The sequence below is a fragment of the Arachis ipaensis genome, chromosome B03 (assembly GCF_000816755.2).
Source record: "Arachis ipaensis cultivar K30076 chromosome B03, Araip1.1, whole genome shotgun sequence".
NCBI lineage: Eukaryota > Viridiplantae > Streptophyta > Magnoliopsida > Fabales > Fabaceae > Arachis > Arachis ipaensis.
The window spans coordinates 119892957-119908016 of NC_029787.2; the positions used below are offsets into that span (position 1 = coordinate 119892957).

General features: G+C 36.1%; 1 protein-coding gene across 2 annotated transcripts in view; it reads right to left on the minus strand.

Annotated features, from left to right (window-relative positions):
* Positions 13129-15060, minus strand: part of LOC107631004 (cytochrome P450 71A26) — an 8905-nt gene continuing 6973 nt past the window's right edge. Inside the window, exons 2-4 of one of the 2 annotated variants that reach the window (XM_021119456.1) lie at positions 14573-15027; positions 14483-14539; positions 13129-13913 (exon numbers count right to left, since the gene is read on the minus strand). In XM_021119456.1, the coding sequence (XP_020975115.1) occupies positions 13308-13913; positions 14483-14539; positions 14573-15027 (1118 nt within the window). In that variant the 3' untranslated portion in view covers positions 13129-13307. Of the gene's footprint in view, positions 13914-14482; positions 15028-15060 lie in introns of both variants that reach the window. The other variant, XM_016334308.2, reaches the window with a different exon arrangement.

Here is a 15060-nt window from a genome sequence, read left to right on the forward strand (position 1 = left end):
TCATGCCTTATTTATCTAAAATGACAAGATTCTCTCTCCCTTTTCTATAACTTTTGATATTTTATTTTTTCATGTAACACAATTTCCAACGTCTAACTTTCTAAATTGAAATTTTGACGGTGCTGTCTCTCTCAATATAAATATTTATCTCCCTCTTCTGCTTCACTTGCGCCCTCTCTGCCACGGCTTCTTTTCTCTCTCCTTCCGAAACTCTGTCTCCCTTCTCTTTTCCCTCTTCTTTATCCTCTCTCAACTCTATCCTCGTCACAATAATTATCGTTATCAATCATGTTATCAAGATTTAAAATTTAAAAACAAAAAAATATAATCACATTAAAAGAGTACAATGATTATTTGAAAAAAAATTCATTTATCTTTAAAAAAAATTATAAAAAAACAAAAACAGAAAAATAAAATTTGAGTGTTAAAATAAATTAGGAATGCTTCCATAAAGACGCGAAAAACATCTTTTTATAAAGACACTCATATGTTATATTATTATTGGACGTATTAATGAACCGGTTATTTTTTAATATTTTAACAAACTAAAATAAAATCGATTTTTTTATAACAATAACAATAAATTCGATTGTTATCAGATCCGATCGAACTGAACTTACATAACCCATTGGATCATGATTTTTTTTGTTTTTTTTAAACAAACATCAAGGATATATTTGTCTTTTTATTAAAAAATTTAAACATGATTCGGTTTAGATGGTGTAAATCGATCAGATCAAATCGGATCTAATAATTATAACACGCACAATTTATTATTATTGCTGTAATAAACCGATTTTATTCTGACTTATTAAAAAATAAATTATTAATCATAACACATGCAAACTTCTTAAAAAAATATTTTTAGTATCTTTATCGAAGTGGTTTCAATAAATTAAACTTACGATGTTAGTTGCAACAGATTCAACAAATACGAGAATAAATGAGACTAATTTGTATTGTTGTAATTGTTAAGAGACGTTAATCAAATAAATAATTTAAGACTGAAAAAGACTTTTACTCATATAATTATTAGACATAAACTGAGTTAGATAGCCCCATTCACCAAGTCGTGCGTCTTCATCACCTCCTCAGCCGTGTCGGCTGAAGACACCACCAGCACCGGAACGTTGTCAAAGTGAAGGAGCATCAAAGGACCATGTTTCTCAGCCAAACTTTTGAGTGATCGGTGCGGGAACAAACCTACTTGGTGGAGGTTTTCGAGCATAGATAGTTTTGGAGGTGAATTTTTATTTATGGGTTTGGAATACTGCCATTTCATGATGAGTAGGATAACGAACAAAGATGGTGAACATATCCATAGTGGCAAAAACAGAGAATAAAGTGGTGACAAAAATAGAGAATACTCAAGTTTTTAGAAACCGCGAGAAGGTTTCCAAACTGTTATGGAGGATGAGAAAGAATGCTAAACTCTTTTTATGTGAGGTTTTTAATCCGAAATAATGAATAAGTTTTGCAAAAATTTTTATTTTATTTTATTTTAGATTATAATTTTGAAGAGATGGTATAAAATTTTATATAATTATCTAATTATATTTTTATATTTTATTTCAAGAAGCTGTTGTTGATGGTATCGTTTGTATGTACTCATACAAAGAGTACATTACAAAAAATATAAAAAGTACATTATATGTATGATGGTTATCAGTGGCTAAGAGAATGGGGGTTGAATCTTAGTCCCTTTTTGCTTGATAAGACTTGCTGATCTTTGAAACCAATTTTGAAAACTTCTTGTCTTTTTGTCTCGTGACTAGCCACGAGACTTTTTCTTTTGTCTCGTCTCTGGCCACGAGACTTTTTCTTTTGTCTCGTCTCTGGCCACGAGACTTTTCTTTTTGTCTCGTCACTTGACACGAGATATTTTCGGTTTTTACTCCTGTGCAGTAGAAATAGAAATGGAGTAGAGAAGAGAGAAAATTACACCCGGATATATCCTAGTTTAGCTGCTAAGTGCAGTGCAGCCTACATCCAGTCTCCATCACAAACATGATGGAATTTCACTATAATCTTCCTGATTACAAACTGTAAAGTGCTAACCCAACTTACAAGGGGATTCCCACAGAATCATGAAACACAACATATATGAACAAAGGAACTCTAAGGACATCTATGACTTTTTCTTTTAATTTTGTACTCTCTGCCTTTTTTCGCTCTATGGCTTTTTCATACAAACCTCACTGTTTTCCTTTTTCCATGAGACTCAAGACATGACAAAATTAAACAGAAAAATTACAAAACAGAATACATTGAAGGAGAAGAGAAATCTGTTAGTTCAGGTAGCTCTGAAAACTCTGTGCCTTGCACTCTCACACTTTCTCCTTGCTCCAAACAGTGGTTGTTCTCTCTTTTTATAGAAGAGGGAAGCCTCCACTTTTGAAGTCAAAAACCAAGCCAACTTCTTCTTCTCCAAGAACAAAACCGGTTCGGCCAGAGAGAGAGAAGAGATAATCCATGCAATAATCAACATGCAATTACCTCTAGTCCTTTCTTGGTCATCACTCTTCATCAATCCGAGCTCTCCATCCTTGGCTTGCTCTCCAAGATGGATTTATGGCCCTTGATGCTTCATGATGATGATGACTTCTTCTGCTCTACTTTTGCTTCCTTCCTCACGCAGCCACTCTAGCTACCTTCTGTGATGAGTGAACTCAAAAGTGGTGACAAGCCATCTCCTCCAAGATCTTCTTTCCTGCTGGCCGAATCTCCTTAACCATTTTTGGTATGGAGAGGCTGAGATCTCATCACCATATCTTTCCTTTCATGGTTTAAAGATCTTAGCCACTGCATTTTTTATGTTTTCTTGCCATCATTGAGATGGTCTTGTAGCTTGCCTTCCCTTCTTTTTGATAGCTCAAAGTCTCCATTGTTTGCTGTGTAAGGACCGAAGAGAAGGAAAGAGATGAGAGAGAAAGAGATATGAAGAAAAAGCAATCAAGTGAGTTTGAGTAAATTAATTAATGTGAGTTGTTTTTACTTCCCTTAGGTGGAGTAGCGTGTAGCATTGCTAATCACCATCAAATCAATTTGTCAATTTCTCTCTCATAGTTTTCATGCAATAAATGATAATTGAATGAATTTAAAATCCATCACATGGTTAGTGTTGAGATCCGTTGGAAGGCATAGGCAAATATCAACATTTGCTTTTCTGATGAAATATTTTCGGATCAAGCATTGGAGTATCCAACCAAGATTTTGAGTTGGGCTAGTGATAGTATGAATTGAATTTGGCCCATTCAAAATATTTCAGCCACACTTCTTTGATTATTTATATCAAAGCTAATGATAAGATCAATTGGGCTTAATTCATCAATTCTGGCCCAACTAACACAACCATTATTTTAGCCATATAAATTCAATTCCAAGGCTGAGTATATGAATTGGGCTGGCTAATATTTTTCGGCCCAACACTAAAATTCTGCATTGCAAAAATATTTAAATCAATATATGAAAATTAAAATTAATCACATTAATAATGTTTGATCATCACTAATTTAGAAATAGAGTTTTCCAAACTCATCAATCTCCCCCTTGATGACAAACATTATTTAAATTGAAATGGAAAGAAATTTAAAAATTAGAGTATAGAGTACTCCCTTTGAAGATTTGTTTTTCTCCCCCTTTCAAATTATCACAAGACTCCCCCTTAATATATGCTATTCTTATCAAGGGAAGCACTAACCTGTAACAGTTTTAATCAAGCTTCAAGTAACAATGTTATTTAGCATATTCATTACATGATGCTAAATGCTTGATTTATGAGCAGATTTAAATTGATAATCAAAATTTATTTGTTATCATAAATTGATTTTCTGCTCAAACCTTACACACATCAATTGAGTACAAAGAAAAATGATGTTCAAAAGATTTTCAAATATTTTTCAGTCAAGATATCAGAGCAATATTATTGTGGTAAAGAAAATAAATTTTGAAACACACATGATCGCATCAAACATGGCAGCTGTTATATTTTACACAGTTTAAATGAACTGCCAAAAATAAGTTATCAAGCCAGCATATTTACCAAGATGAGTCAGAATATTCTTATTTCAATAGAGGCATGCATATTCATCAAGATAACTTAACAACTAGGCATTCATATAATCAAAACAACTGCATTGCCAAACATCATAACCAAATGCATTTCCAGCAGCAGTAATCACAGTGAAACAAATCAAATATTATCAACATGCATCAAATATTATCAACATGTATCCTTTTAATAAGGGTGATCATGAATTTTCAAACGAAAATTTCATCCCCTGTTTTTCATTTCAATTTTCAGCACTTTCTCCCCCTTTTGTCATCAAAGGGGCACCTGCAAGAAGATTTAATCATGGAAACAGAATATGCAAAATATAACCAAAAAGTGTCTACAAAGTATCACAGAGTTATTGTTCCAACAGAAACAAGCCAAAACAAAGTACCAAATTGAGCCTAAGTGTGCCAATATCAAACAGTAAACATAAGTTTAATCATCAGAGAGATTAAAGTCAGATCCCTCGGCCCCTGCTTCACTACCCACTTCATCATCAAGGCTTTCCAGCATTAGACCGACCCTTTCTTGGCATTTCTTTCAGGCCGACTCATTTTCATATGCAAGTTTGCGAGCAGACTTATGAAATTGAACCATGAGATCGGACATATTTGAGAATTCTGTGAGAATGTCTCTGAGGGAATCGGTCGCCTTTGAGGATTCTGGCCAGCTTTCAAAATCATCATCCGAAGCCATAGATTTATTTCCCTTTTTAACAGCGCCGCCTCCTTTGATCAAAGAGACTTTGTTTTCTACATCCTCATTTGTTAAATCTACCTTAAAGTACTCAAAGATACATGTGAGAAACATTCCATAAGGTAAATTAGCCTTTTTTGTACTCTTTACAGACTCCCACATATGTCTAATCATGAGATAACTAAATGAAATAGAAGATGAAGTAACGAGAGAAAATATTATGAGACAATCAGATACAGTTACCCTGTTATGAGAGCTACTCTGTGGAGTAAGAATGTGAGTTATGATGCGGTGCAGTAGTGAGTTGGTTGGTCCAAGAGCCTTGTGAGTAGGAACGGTGCCGTCTAGTCCAGACAGATTTTCACAAATTTGATGAAGAACTTGCTTGTATGCGACCCCAACGTGCGCATCCCATTTGTCAGTCATATAAACCATCGGCCCTTCATCATTGTAACCAAGGGCAGAGCCAATGGTCTCAGCATTCAGAGTAATATGCACATGCTTCACGTAGGAGTGAAGACTACCATCAATCAATTTCAGATTCGCATAAAACTGTCTTACCAACCCTGGGTAAACCATTTTGTGAATGAAGAGCAATGGAGACCATTTGAGATTGTCAAACAGAGGATGTAAATCAATCCCTTTGGAAGCCAGAGAATCAAGATTCACCAAGTATGAGGAACACAGATGCCGCTTTTCCAAAACCTCTTTGTGGAATTCATAGAATGCACATGTAGAAAACCTTGAAGGATCAAAATGAGAATGTGGCTTATGAAATTTGTTCTTGAAATCCATTGATCCAAGGTTTGCGGGTTTCCGGGTCTCATGAAGCACGAAATCTTTGGTTTTCTGAGATCTTTTTCCAGACGTATGAGGGGTGGACTTCTTCGGTGGTGATGGATGAGGTGATGTATGAGATTCCTCTTCCTCTTCCTCCATGCTTGGTTCCTTGTTCTTGTCACTTTTTCTCCTTCCAGAAGATTTTTGGGCTATAACTTTGCGCCTCATTGATTCATTTTTCTTGGTGGGAGGTGAAGGAGAAGATGAAGAAGTGGAGTGAATGTGTATGTGTGAATGTGTTTGGGAGTGGAAGGCTTTTGAGAGAGACGAATTCTTTCGCTCTTTCTTGGTGCTATTTTCTTCTTCATTAGAAAGAAGATGAAGGGTGATAGAAGTTGGAGAGAGAGAGAGGGGGGGCTGAAGGTTGAGGTGAGTGGAGGGAGGTTAGAGGTACATTAAATGCTGATTGGAAAGAGATAGTGGAGGGAGTTATTAACCATTAAGGGCGCAGTTATTAACCAGAGAAGTTTTAAAAAAAAAAACTGAAAAGGAGTTTCCTTGAATCAAGGGATTAGTTGGAAGGAAAGATCTGATTTGACAACATGCTTCTTCCAACAAGATTTGATAAGACAACCAAGAGATTTTCTGATTTTATTTTTCAAAAAAATAAGGAACTAACAAAACTGTCATGGTGGGATCAAATATATTTGGTAGGGCCCATGAAAATTGAATACTGCGTTGCCTCCCCCTTGATTATAGCTCTTCCATCATGCTCTCATTTTTATCTCGTCCAAACCTACGAGACAAAACTGAACAGAGTCAAATATTCACAAGTTATCAATAGAACTTAAATCAAACATTTCCAAATTTTTTCTCAAGGTGCAGAATCTATCTTCACAGAGGGGTTTTGTAAAAATATCAGCAACTTGGTCTTCAGATTTTACAAATTGAATATCAATAGTACCCTTTTGCACATGTTCTCTAATAAAATGATATTTTATCTCAATGTGCTTGGTTCTTGAGTGCAGAACAGGATTTTTTGAAATGTTTATAGCACTCATATTATCACAAAATAAGGGTATACTATTGATCTTTAATTTGTAATCTTCCAATTGTGTTTTTAACCAAATTAATTGAGAGCAACATGCAAATGCGAAAATGTATTCTGCTTCAGCCGTGGATAAAGCCACTGTGGCTTGCTTCTTGCTTGACCACATGTTGAGTGAGCTTCCAAGGAAGCAACACATGCCGGATGTGCTCCGTCTATCCACTCTATCTCCCGCATAATCTGCATCACAAAACCCTACTACACAAAAGTCATCAGATTTAGGATACCATAATCCAAAATTACTAGTTCCCTTAATGTATCTAATGATGCGCTTAATGGCCGTAAGATGGGATTCTTTTGGGTGATATTGAAACCTTGAACATACACCCACACTTTGAACAATATCCGGTCTAGAGGAGGTAAGGTACATAAGTGAACATATCATTCTTCTATACCTTGTTTCATCCACATCTTGACCATCATCATCCTTTTCAAGTTTTGTGTTAGAATGCATTGGTGTACCCATTAGTTTGGAGTTTTCTAGGACAAACTTTTTCAAAAAGTTCTTTTACATACTTTCCTTAGTGAATAAAGGTACCACTAGGAGTTTGTTTAATTTGGAGGCCAAGAAAGAACGTAAGCTCTCCCATTAAACTCATCTCAAACTCACTAGTCATGAGTTTTCCAAACTCTTCACACAAGGACACATTGGCGATCCAAATATAATGTCATCAACATAAACTTGAACTAGAAGAATATCATCATTAGATGCTTTAATAAATAAAGTAGTGTCGGTGGTACCCCTTTGAAATTGATTTTCCAACAAGAAGGCACTAAGCCTTTCATACCAAGCTCTTGGAGCTTGTCTAAGACCATAAAGAGCCTTAGATAGTTTAAAAACATGATTTGGGAAATCTTTATGTTCAAAACTGGGGGGTTGTGCCACATACACTTCTCTATCAATAAAGTCATTAAGGAAAGCACATTTAACATCCATTTGAAACATTTTGAAACCTTTATGGGCAGCATAGGCAAGAAGAAACCTAATTGCTTCCATTCTAGCTACCGGAGCAAAAGACTCATCAAAATCTATACCCTCTTCTTGATCGTAACCTTGGGCCACTAATCTAGCCTTGTTACAAACAACCTGTCCATCCTCACCAAGTTTATTTTTAAACAACCACTTAGTACTCGTAACTTTCTTACCATCCGGATGAGGTACAAGTGTCCAAACCTCATTCTTGTCGAATTGAGCAAGCTCTTCTTGCATTGCTTTGACCCAAGATGGATCTTCAAGAGCTTGTTTGACATTGTTGGGCTCCATTTGTGACAAGAGGACAAAATTGCTTGGTTCGGATTGCCTTTTGGTGGAGGATCTTGTTGTTACTCCTTGAGAGGGATCACCTATTATGAAGTCATGAGGATAACCCCTCATAGACTTCCATTCTCTAGGCTTTCTAAGTGGTGTTGAGCTTTGATGAGTTTCTGGTGGTCTCACTATGTCAATTTCTCGTGTCTGCTCAGGAGATAAAATGGAAATGTCTCCTCCAATCTGACGAGATAAAACTGGACTGGCAGATTCTTCATTTTGAGCAGATTTGGGATTTTCTTTACTTGTTCCAGCCTCTTCACCATCTGAATCATTATCTATCACAGCACTGGGAATTAAATTAGAATCACAAAAAGTAACATGTATGGATTCATCTATGATTCTATGCTCTTTGAGATAAACTCTATAGGCCTTACTTGTGGTGGAATATCCAACAAACATTCCTTCATAGGATTTTGGATCAAATTTTCCAAGGTTTTCTTTATTGTTAAGTACAAAGCATTTGCATCCAAAAAATATGAAAGTACTTAAGATTTGGAGGGGTTCCTTTCCATAGCTCATAAGGGGTTTTCTTCAACCCTTTTCTAATGATTGTCCTATTCAAAATGTAACAAGCTGTATTCACAGCTTCGGCCCATAAAAATTTAGGAATCTCATTTTCACAAAGCATGGCCCTAGTAATCTCTTGAAGGCTTCTATTCCTTCTCTCAACCACCCCATTTTGTTGAGGTGTTCTAGGGCATGAAAAGTTATGAGAAATTCCTAAGTCATCACAGAATTTTTCAAAATCTTGGTTTTCAAATTCTCTTCCGTGATCACTTCTTAAATGGGCAATTTTTAAATCCTTTTCATTTTGAATTTTCTTGCAAAGAGTGGAGAAGGCATGAAAAGCATCATTTTTATGAGTAAGAAAAAGTACCCAACCAAATCTAGAGTAATCATCTACCACCACAAGTCCATAGTATTTGCCTCCTAAGCTTTGGGTTCTTGTTGGTCCAAAAAGATCAATATGTAACATCTCTAATGACCTTTTGGTTGAGATTCCATCTTTAGATTTAAAAGAGGATTTTACTTGTTTGCCCAATTGGCAAGCATCACAAGTAAGATCCTTATCAAATTTGATATTTGGAATTCCTCTAACCAGATTTTTCTTAACAAGCTTAGAAATTTGGTACATGCTTGCATGACCCAACTTTCTATGCCATAGCCATTTTTCAGATTCAAGAGATGTAAAACATGTCACATTTTGTTCTTTTAGGTCCTCAAGAGTCAATCCATACACATTATTGTATCTTTTAGCTTCAAATAAAATATCCCCAATTTTCTCACAAACAACCAAACATACAAACTTCCTAAAAATAACTTCAAAACCTAAATCACACAATTGGCTAACACTAAGTAAATTATGTTTCAAACCATTCACAAGAAGGACATCATTTATACAAGATAAAATTTTTTTACCAACTTTCCCAACAGCCACTATTTTTCCTTTTGCATCATCACCGAAAGTGACAAGTCCTCCATCATATTCATCAAGCTTTATGAAGAAGGTTACCTTTCCGGTCATATGCCTAGAGCATCCACTATCCATATACCACATATTCTCTTTCCGTTTGGATGCTAGGCATACCTACAAAACAAGCTCAAGTGACCTTAGGTATCCAAATTTTCTTGGATCCTTTCACGTTAAACCATCTCTTATGTCCTAAGCCATTATAATAAAAAACAACTTTACAAACTTTATCACCAATTATTCTTTCACCAAAAAAACATTGAATAGGAAAGTGTCCATTTCGATTGCATAGTCTACAAAATCTTGGAGTTGCTGTTTTGTTAAAGTAGGTGGGGTTTTGAAATCTTGTATCATTAGAAGATGAAGCAAAGTTTTCAAAATGAGATTTTTCAGCAGATTTATAAAACCCCAGCCCAGCCTTATCATAAAGAGGTTTTTAACTAGCCAAGATTTGATTCAGATTTTCAGAACTTTGAGTGAACTTGGCTAAGTCTTCCTTAAACCTTTTAACCTCATTAAGCAACTCTTCATTTCTTTTAAAACAATCTACATATGCAAGAACGAAATGATCACTTTCACAGCTCTTAATTTGGGCTTTTAACTGCTTATTTTCTTCAACAAGATCACAAGTAGTTTCGGCCTCCCTTACTTTTTCCTTAAGAAAACTGTTTTCAGCTTTAAGAATGGTGATTTGTTGTTCAAGTTCTTGATTTTCTAGCAGAAAGCATCTTATTTTTTCAGAAAGGTGGTCTATCATTAGATGAAGATCTTCAGTGTTAGGGTTATGAAAGACTACCTGATCTATGTGATCTGCCATGAGACAAGGTTGTGACTTGGTCTCGGATTCCTCATCATCATCATCCGAGTCATTTTCCAAATCTTCCCATGAAGCCATCAGTCCTTTCTTCTTTCCTCTTTTTGGCTTCTCTTCCTTCTTTAACTTGGGACAATCAGATTTGAAATGCCCCATTTCCTTGCAGTTGTAACAAGTTACTTTGCTAAGGTCTTTCTTCATTTTCCTTGAGCTGCTGCCTTTGCCTTTGAGCTTTACCATTTTTCTGAATTTTTTTGCAAACAACACAAATTCATTTTCAGATGAGTTATCACTGGATTCATCATCCAGAGGGTTAGTGACAGATGAAAAAGCTATTCCTTTCTTTTTTGAATCTTTTTTCAAGTAGGTGTTTTCAAAAGCAAGTAAATTTCCTCTCAAATCATCATAAGTCATAGAGTCAAGACCACTACTCTCAGAGATAATTAAAGCTTTTGTTTCCCACTCTTTTGTGAGACATCTCAACACTCTTCTCACTAGCACAGATTCAGGATACTTGATTTCTATAGCATTCAAGCCAACAATAATGGTGTTGAAGCGTTCAAACATCTCATCAATGGATTCTTCTTCCTTCATTGCAAACATTTCGTGCTCTCTGTTCAACATATCAATCCTGGTCTTTTTCACAATGGTTGTTCCTTCATGAGTGACTAGGAGTTTATCCCAGATTTCCTTTGCTGTTGTGCAACGTGATACCCGTCGGTACTCCTCAAAGCTGATAGCACAGTTGAGCAGATTGATGGCCTTGGCGTTGAGCTCCACCTTTTTTCTATCTTCATCCGTCCAACTTGCTTCTGGTTTAAGAGAGACAACTCCTTCGGCACTTGTAACAGTTGGATATTGAGGGCCTTCCAGGATGATCTTTCAAAGTCTGTAATCCACTGCTTGTACAAATATCTTCATCCTCTCCTTCCAATATGTATAGTTTTTCCCATTGAAAAGAGGAGGTCTGTTGCTTGATTGTCCTTCGGTCAGATTGTAGGACACCACATTTGAGCCACTGTTTTCTGCCATGAGGATCTTTACTCCAAGCTGCAAAGCTTGATCTCTTTGAGACCAAGTTCTGATACCAATTGATGGTTATCAGTGGCTAAGAGAAGGGGGGTTGAATCTTAGCCCCCTTTTTGCTTGATAAGACTTGCTGACCTTTGAAACCAATTTTGGAAACTTCTTGTCTTTTTGTCTCGTGACTAGCCACGAGACTTTTTCTTTTGTCTCGTCCCCGGCCACAAGACTTTTCTTTTTGTCTCGTCACTTGACACGAGATATTTTTGGTTTTTGCTCCTGTGCAATAGAAACAGAAATGGAGTAGAGAAGAGAGAAAATTACACCCAGATATATCCTGGTTCAGCTGCTAAGTGTAGTGCAGCCTACATCCAGTCTCCATCACAAACATGATGGAATTTCACTATAATCTTCCTGATTACAAACTGTAAAGTGCTACCCCAACTTACAAGGGGATTCCCACAGAACCATGAAACACAACATAGATGAACAAAGGAACTCTAAAGACATCTATGGCTTTTTCTTTTAATTTTGCACTCTCTGCCTTTTTTCGCTCTATGAATTTTTCATACAAACCTCACTGTTTGCTTTTTTTCATGAGACTCAAGACATGACAAAATTAAACAGAAAAATTACAAAACAAAATACATTAAAGGAGAAGAAAAATCTGTTAGCTCAGGTAGCTCTGAGAACTCTGTGCCTTGCACTCTCACACTTTCTCCTTGCTCCAAACAGTGATTGTTCTCTCTTTTTATAGAAGAGGGAAGCCTCCACTTTTGAAGCCAAAAACCAAGCCAACTTCTTTTTCTCCAAGAACAAAACCGGTTCGGCCAGAGAGAGAGAAGAGATAATCCATGCAATAACCAACATGCAATTACCTCTAGTCCTTTCTTGGTCATCACTCTTCATCAATCCGAGCTCTCCATCCTTGGCTTGCTCTCCAAGATGGATTTATGGCCCTTGATGCTTCATGATGATGATGACTTCTTCTGCTCCACTTTTGCTTCCTTCCTCACGCAGCCACCCTAACTACCTTCTGTGATGAGTGAACTCAAAAGTGGTGACAAGCCATCTCCTCCAAGATCTTCTTTCCTGCTGGCCAAATCTCCTTAACCATTTTTGGTATGGAGAGGCTGAGATCTCATCACCATATCTTTTCTTTCATGGTTTAAAGATCTTAGCCACTGCATTTTTTATGTTTTCTTGCCATCATTGAGATGGTCTTGTAGCTTGCCTTTCCTTCTTTTTGATAGCTCAAAGTCTCCATTGTTTGCTGTGTAAGGACCGAAGAGAAGGAAAGAGATGAGAGAGAAAGAGATATGAAGAAAAAGCAATCAAGTGAGTTTGAGTAAATTAATTAATGTGGGTTGCTTTTACTTCCCTTAGGTGGAGTAGCGTGTAGCATTGCTAATCACCATCAAATCAATTTGTCAATTTCTCTCTCATAGTTCCCATGCAATAAATGATAATTGAATGAATTTGAAATCCATCACATGGTTAGTGTTGAGATCCGTTGGAAGGCATAGGCAAATATCAACATTTGCTTTCCTGATGAAATATTTTCGGATCAAGCATTGGAGTATCCAACCAAGATTTTGAGTTGGACTAGTGATAGTATGAATTGAATCTGGCTCATTCAAAATATTTCAGCCACACTTCTTTGATTATTTATATCAAAGCTAATGATAAGATCAATTGGGCTTAATTCATCAATTCTGGCCCAACTAACACAACCATTATTTTAGCCATATAAATTCAATTCCAAGGCTGAGTATATGAATTGGGCTGGCTAATGTTTTTCGGCCCAACACTAAAATTCTGTATTGCAAAACTATTTAAATCAATATATGCACTTTAAAATATCAGTCAATTTAAAAATTTGATACATTCATAATTTAATATATTAAAATTTGCAATTAAATACATTGAAGTATCAATACATTAAGTATACTACTTGTGATAGTTGTTCTAGAAGAGAGGAAGTATATAACTTCATTGTCAATTTTGTCCAAGATTTTCTTTCTCTCGTCATAACTTATTCAATTCAATTCATTCATAATAAGGGGTTGGTATAGCCAAGAGAGTTGATTTCAAATGCAGGACTAGTCCATAAAATTTAGACAAGTCCAATTCCTTAGAACCAGCAGGCAAATCCCAATCAAAGTGATAAACAAGGTTAGCCAGCACAATTTCATCAAGAGCAGTGGCAAACTGCATCCCAGGGCACCCTCTCCTTCCTGCACCAAAAGGAATAAACTGAAAATCACGCCCTTTGAAATCCACCGAACTGTTTAAGAACCTCTCTGGCTTGAACTCAAGTGGCTGGTCCCAACACTTTGGGTCCGTTGCAACGGCCCATGCATTCACCAACACCTGTGTTCCAGCTTCAATGTCATATCCATTCAACTTGATGCCTTTGGTGGATTCTCTAGGAACTAGAACTGGAAGTGAAGGGTGCAACCGAAGTGTTTCTTTGATCACAGCTTTCAAGTAGTTCATGTGAACCAAATCTTGTTCGGTTATGTTGCTTCTGTTTCCAACAACAGTTCTCACTTCATCTTGAAGTTTGTGCATAACCGCTGGCCGTTTTAACAGTTCCGCCATTGCCCATTCTAGCACAGTGTACGTAGGGTCCGTACCTGCCGTAAACATGTCCTGCATAAATAATTCGCATTAAATATGTATTAATAATTTAAAATTTTACTTAATCAACAGTTACAATAATTAATAATCATATTAACAAGTTTCAACAAAATTGAAGTCAAAATTAATTAAGTTGGAAAAAAGGAACGCTCATCCACCGTTAATGATAGAACTATTTTAAAAAATAATTATCTATTTTGTTATAAATATACTGATATCCTAATATATATTCGGAACTCAATTACTAAAAAGCCTATTAAAATTCTTACGTTCAGTGTAAATTCATCCGTTTTAAGTAATCCTTGAAACACACAAATCATTAAAATTAAATTATTCTCTTAGAAAATATGTAGTATTTAAACGACTGCAATTAATAAGATACTAACAACAACAAAAAAAACATTTATTATGAAATTAACAAAATTTAAGAGTATGATAATTAACAAGATATATGATAAGTTGATGACTATTCCTCATTTTGTAAAATAAATCTCAGTATCGTTATTGTGAAAAATAATTTACTAGAGAATAAGATAGCAATTGCCTAAATAATATATATATCAAACTCAAATATTTCTTACCACGAGTATTGCCTTCATTGTTATTGTGTCAAACTCAAATCCAACAGCGTTACTGGTCTTGACAGAAAGCAAAACATCCACAAAATCATCAACACTATCAGTAAGTCCCTCTTGTTCTTTCCTTTTCCCAGAACTAACATGCTCCGCAATCACTTGATCCAAAAACTCATCAAGACGCTTGGCCACTCTTGATGCTCTTCTATAAGAACCATCAACCTTGTTCAACCAACTAAGCCATGGAATATAGTCTCCTATTGATGTTGTACCCAACAAGTCTCCAAACTCCAAAACCAGCTCCTGAAACTTGCACCCTTCTCCTCCTCCACGATATCTCCTCCCTAGAGCACTTCTACACAGTATGTCATTTGTAACACCGAAGAATATGTCAGACAAGTTTAAGGGCATAGAAGAAGAAGAAGCAAACTCTTTGATGGTTTCAACCATTCTTGCAGCTTCTTCCTCCCTAATAAGGCCGTACGATTGAACCCTTTTGTTGCTCAGAAGGTGCAACACGGCTAGGCTCCTTATCTGCCTCCAGTATTCACCTGCGTTACGTAACGTAAGAGAATGAGATATTT